At 49.4% G+C, this 5,567-nt stretch overlaps 1 protein-coding gene across 1 annotated transcript in view; it reads left to right on the top strand.

Annotated features, from left to right (window-relative positions):
* Znrf1 (zinc and ring finger 1, E3 ubiquitin protein ligase) overlaps nucleotides 1-5,567 on the top strand; it is a gene marked incomplete at its 5' end in the record, with an annotated part of 98,148 nt that continues 92,581 nt past the window's right edge. Inside the window, 1 exon segment of the mRNA XM_005403453.2 lies at nucleotides 1-779. Within this exon segment, the coding sequence (XP_005403510.1) occupies nucleotides 356-779 (424 nt within the window).

The raw sequence follows: 5,567 nt of genomic DNA, 5'->3' as shown, positions 1-5,567 counted from the left end.
CCCCGCGCCCGCCCGCCGCCTCCCTCCCTCCGTCCCTGCGGCTCCCCCGGCTTTCGGGGCCCGGGGGTGGCCTGTGGCGCGCGGCACCCGCGCCGGACTGCGCCTCTTTGGACCTTGAGGGGAAACATGCGTTTCGCTTGGATCGTTTTAAATTCTTAGTTTGGGGTCCCCGCCCGCCTGGCTCTTCCACCCCGCGTGTTTTCTGAATTTTTTTTCCCCCTTATTGCCTTTTCTTCCTCTCGGTCTCCTTTTTGACTCCCTCCCCCTTTATGCTAGCCCGGCTCTACCCCGGCTGCTGAGAAGTGGGGGAGGGTCTCGGCCTCCAGGTTCCCGCCCCATCGGGGCCCGGGCGAGCATGGGTGGCAAGCAGAGCACGGCGACCCGCTCCCGGGGCCCCTTCCCGGGGGTCTCCACCGATGACAGCGCCGTGCCCCCGCCGGGAGGGGCGCCCCACTTTGGGCACTACCGGACGGGCAGCGGGGCCATGGGGCTGCGTAGCCGCTCGGTCAGCTCGGTGGCGGGCATGGGCATGGACCCCAGCACGGCCGGCGGAGTGCCCTTTGGCCTCTACACCCCCGCCTCCCGGGGGACTGGCGACTCCGAGAGGGCGCCCGGCGGCGGAGGGTCTGCGTCCGACTCCACCTATGCCCACGGTAATGGTTACCAGGAGACGGGCGGCGGTCACCATAGAGACGGGATGCTGTACCTGGGCTCCCGAGCCTCGCTGGCGGATGCTCTACCTCTGCACATCGCACCCAGGTGGTTCAGCTCGCACAGTGGTGAGTCTACGGGTGCGGAGGCCTCGGAGGGTGGAGTGCAAGGGAGGGCGCGCCAGGGCGCCCTAGACCTCCTGCGAGCGAGGATTTGGGTATGGAGCGCACTCCTGTCTGCTTGTCCTTTGGTTCCCGATGCCAGAGGATGAATGGGATACCTCGTGTCTACAAAAGAGGCTTTCCACGAGGCTGCGGAGCCCGGCGTTTTGGGACTCCAGGCGTGTGCTCACTTGTGGATGGCAGATTCAGTAAAGCCTGCCCACTGAAGTCTCATTTATGGGCATCACTATCCTCAGAGAGGAGGTCTCGCCTGGCTTACAGCGAGTCGGCCACTGCAGCGTCGTGTCTTCCTCACCTTAAATGGTGGGGGCGATTTAACCAGAAAGTGTCTCCCAAATGAGAATGTGAAAAGAAATAAAATTGGGGACGGCTGGTGCTTGGATGAGGGCTCTCTTGCTGGGAGAAGGGGGATGCCCAGTTTTGTCACCCTGCTGGAGATCTTTTTGAATTGTTTAAAATGGAGCAGGCAGCTGGCATAGACAGGTGTGGCCTGCTGTATAGAAGGCGTCCTCCCGCTCGGGCTTTGCAGGACTGGGGCTTTGGTCATGCAGTAGGCTGGGCTCAACGACTCTCACATCCCACCATCTTTTTTCTTCTGCTTCGTGCTAAGTGCTCTGCTCTTCCTGTGAATCTGCATCTTTTCCTAACCGAGAGCCCAGCAAGGTGGGGTACTATTGCCTGGCGGTTGGCACATGACCAGGGAAGAGGAGGATCAAAGAATCTGGATGAATTCATTTTGTAAACTTTGGTGACAGGCCAGCTAAAGGCTGGAGGGGGATTTCCCATGCTCTAGCGGGCAGGGCAGGAAAGGCCTGGCAGGCGTTTGTGGAGGAAAACAGGTCTGTCTGGCTATCCTGAGAAGCCAGGTCAGGCTTCTAGAAAATTGGTCAAAAGGGGTGTGGGGCTGCTCTTTGCTAATTGGCAAGCTGAGTGAAGAAAGCACATATTCAGACTCCTTCGGGTAAGTTGGGAAATGTTAGGTATTGTACAGGAGAAGGATTCTTCCTGTCCTTAGGGTATTTTATGGGGGGAATCGCTGCTCTTTGAAAATAGGGTAGGCTTTTTGTATTTCTCTTTTGTTTCTTCCTGCAGTTTCCTTTTCTTTTTTGTTCTATAAACTTTAATTTGTGAATAGTTTTGGGGGGGGCTGATGACTAATTTAGTGTGGGACTTGGAAGTAGCTTTTGAATTATTATTAAAATGGTATTGAAGCCCAGAGCAGACCTCTGGATGTCTTCGGAATTTCTCTGATCTGCATGGCACTGTCCTGAAAGAGATGCATATTTGCCTTTGGCACTTTCAGAAGTCTGATCAGCTTTAGGCACCTTGAAATTAATCTAATGCAGTTCAGGCCAGACAGAGTCAGCTGTTTTTGTGAAGTGATTATGGTTTTTAAAAGAACTGTCATTAGTATCTGATTTTAAACTGAAAAGCACTGGAAATAGCTTCTCTAAACAATCTCAGAATTTTCTGTGTAGCAAAACAAATGTAATAAAGATTTTTGTGGAAGATGAAGAAAGGGAATTGTTTTTCTGCTTCCTACTAGAAACTTCTTTATCCTTATTCCCCTACTAGGTTCCATGCTAGAGTTATGAGCCTACACGTGAGTTCCAAAATTACATGCTCCTCATGTGCAAAGATTTAATTGTTTTCATGGAGTTGTGGCGAGGGTAGGGAGTGCCACTGAGCCATGAGGATACAGAAAAAGTTGGAGCCTGACAGTCTTTTATGGAGAGGTATCTCTATAGTGTGTGCAGAAGGCTGCTGTTAATATTCTGGTAATAACATTCTGTACTGTATAGGAGCGTCCTGTCTTTTTCCAAGACATTGAACATACATTTGGCCCAACCTACCACATGCCAGTAGCATCCTGCAGTTAACCCCAAAATCTCTCTGCAAATTCCCCAATTCCCTTTGTGGTGAGGTTTACCACTCTGATGGAGAACCCCTACTTTAGAGCTTTGTCCTTTTTCCCCCATAAAGTGATTAGCTTTTCCTCTGCAGTTCATTTGAGGTGAGCCTTCATCTGCAGCTGTGGTTCTGTCTCACTCCACGAACACCATGGGATTTTCTGGGACATCCCCTTCTTTTGTTCATTGCTGCAAGAAAAGAAGTTCGTTTCTACTTTAGAGCCTTTGATTCGGGTCTGAGCAGCTTTTGTAACCTTGGTAAGATACCGAGGGTAGGGATTTTAGTGCACAATTGACAAGAAGCCTGGAAGTTGATGTGGTACTATTGCTTGTGTTTTCAAGGTGCTTTGGGGACTCTTCGTGGCACAGAAAGCAGTCATTATTGAAATAATGTGAAAATAGGGGGCTCATGCTGCTTCTGGAAGTAGAATAAGGAAGGGTCCAGTCTCATCTCCTGAATAGCTGTGACCTTGGGCAAGACACATAGAAGCTCTCTCTAGCCTCATCTTTGCTTTTTTAAAAATAGATGTGGTAATCCTCAGCAGTGACTGTCCACAAGGGTCCCTAAGGGATGTTCCCCAATCTTGTGAGATGATGCACTGTGGTCACGTTTTCTGGGTTCCTGTCCTTCCCTGTGCTCTGACCCTGCACACCCTGTTCCGCATGCAGGGAATGCTTTTCCTTCCACTCTGTACATGGATGGCTTCTTTGGATCCTTTAGTGCTCAAATGAAATTTTTCCTCAGAGACCAGTCTTTAAACACTGGCCCATCCTTAAAAACTGACCTATTCTAGTGGTGTGGTGGTGCACCCCATAATCCCAGCTACTTGGGAGGCTGAGGCAGGAGGATTGTAGTTCAAGGCCAGCCTGGGTGAGTTAGTGAGACCCTGTCTCAAATTAAAAAGGGCTGAGGACGTAGCTCAGTAACCATGCCCTGGGTTTAATCCCTAATACCACAAACAACATCAATGTCAATAGCAACAACAAACCCATCGAGGTAGCAGTCAGTACTGGGAAGAATCACAGGAAAGGCCAATTTATCTTTTTTTTGTTTTTGCTTTTGTGGTATGTTACATCCCCATCCCTTTTTATTTTATTTTGCAGTAGAGTCTCACTAAGTTGGCCATACTGGCCTTGAACTTGCATTTCTTCCTGCATCAACCTTTTGTGTGCTTGGGATTATTGGCATTGGCCACCACACCCAATGTCCTTTAGTTCTTAACATACTTTAGAAGTGTTTTACTTATCAGTTTATTTTTTTCTGCTTACATTTTGACCAAATTCTAAGCTCTGTGAGAGCAGGATTATCTTTTGATCACTGCTGTAACTCTTGCACTGTGCCTTGCCTAGCTCAGGTATTTCCCAGTATGAGCTTAAGTGGTTTATATCATCATCTCATCATTCATTATCATTGTAACTATGAGGTAAGGCTATTACTCCCTTTTCCGTGAGGAAGCGGGTTTAGGGGAAGGTTAAGGAATCCTCATAAGCTCAGACAACTAGTAAGCTTTAGGTAGCAGAAGTGGGACTGGAGATGTGGGCATGGTAGCACACATTTGTAATCTCAGCACGTGGCAGGCCGAGGCAGGAGGACTGCCATGAGTTCCAGGCCAACCTGGGCTATATAGTGATTTCAAGACCAGCCTGAATTATGTAGCGAGACCTTGTCTCAAAAAACAAAACAAAGCAGAAATAGGACTGGAGCACAGGTCTGGCCACTCCAGAACCTGTGCCCTTAACCATTACTTCATGCCTAACCTCTCATCTGGAAACAGCAGCCAAGTGGTATCCTGGGAACATGCTGGCCAGTAGTGGAAGGGGTAGGCCCATCTTCCTGGTTGGGCTGCTGATTAACTGCCCAACCTGTGACTTTGGGTAGGTCGGTCATTAAGCCTCAGAGTCACTGTTTTTTCATCCGCAAGATGGAACTGATGCCTGTCCTGCTTATCTTGCACAGTCATCCTAAGGGTCTTGTGAGACAGTGTTCACAGAAGCCAAAGGACATATAAGTGGACAGTGGAGACACTTCCGTCATCTCTTAGAGTTGATAGACGGAGATATTTACAGCTGTGGTAAAGTAGCACCCAAAAGGAAGGACGCTGGTGCTGTCTGAGGTCACTTGCGTGGATGGGTCATGGATCACGGTGGCCTCACAGAGGAGGGCTGCATTCCGAAGCAGCTAGGGTCCCCTCCTGCTACTGTGCAAGTGCCACTGTAAGGCGACCCTGCAACGCCTGCTGCTTGGCTGCTTCTCTGGAGGGCTGGACATTTTTTTGTTGTCCTGTATGTCTCAGAATGGGGGTGTTCAGATGTGGGGCAAAACATGGAGGATCCACCATGTAGGAAGTGGTTGCTTTGTGGGTCCTGCTATAAAATGGCTGTTCACTGGTGGTTTCACTGTGGCTTTTAGTCGTGTGTGTGTATACATGTCCACACTGAGAAACACCCAAGCTGTTCACTGTTGTCACTAAGCCATCGCTTGAGTCTGAGAAGAGGTTACTTCTGGTAAGTCTCTAAACATGCTAGCAGGGTATCTTCCAGGTTCTGTTTGGCTGCTACAATAGGGTTCCCTAGTGATTTAACTTTCTCTATTCTTAAATAATGAGAGAGAGAGTTGCCAGCTGTATTGAAATGGATCAGAAAGCCTCTTTGTCTCTCACCATAAGTGTGCTAGAGGTAATGGGCCTTTATATGGTTTCCAAAGAAGGAAAAGCATTTTGTGGTTTCCAAAGAGCATGGTGTGGGCTCTACCCTGCAAAAATTCTAAATTCAAGACTTTTTCTTTTCTCTCTCTCTCTCTCTCTCTCTCTCTCTCTCTCTCTCT

This window comes from Chinchilla lanigera, unplaced genomic scaffold (assembly GCF_000276665.1).
Source record: "Chinchilla lanigera isolate Chin_1 unplaced genomic scaffold, ChiLan1.0 scaffold00083, whole genome shotgun sequence".
Classification (NCBI taxonomy): Eukaryota; Metazoa; Chordata; class Mammalia; order Rodentia; family Chinchillidae; genus Chinchilla; species Chinchilla lanigera.
This window is presented reverse-complemented; position numbering and strand designations above follow the sequence as displayed.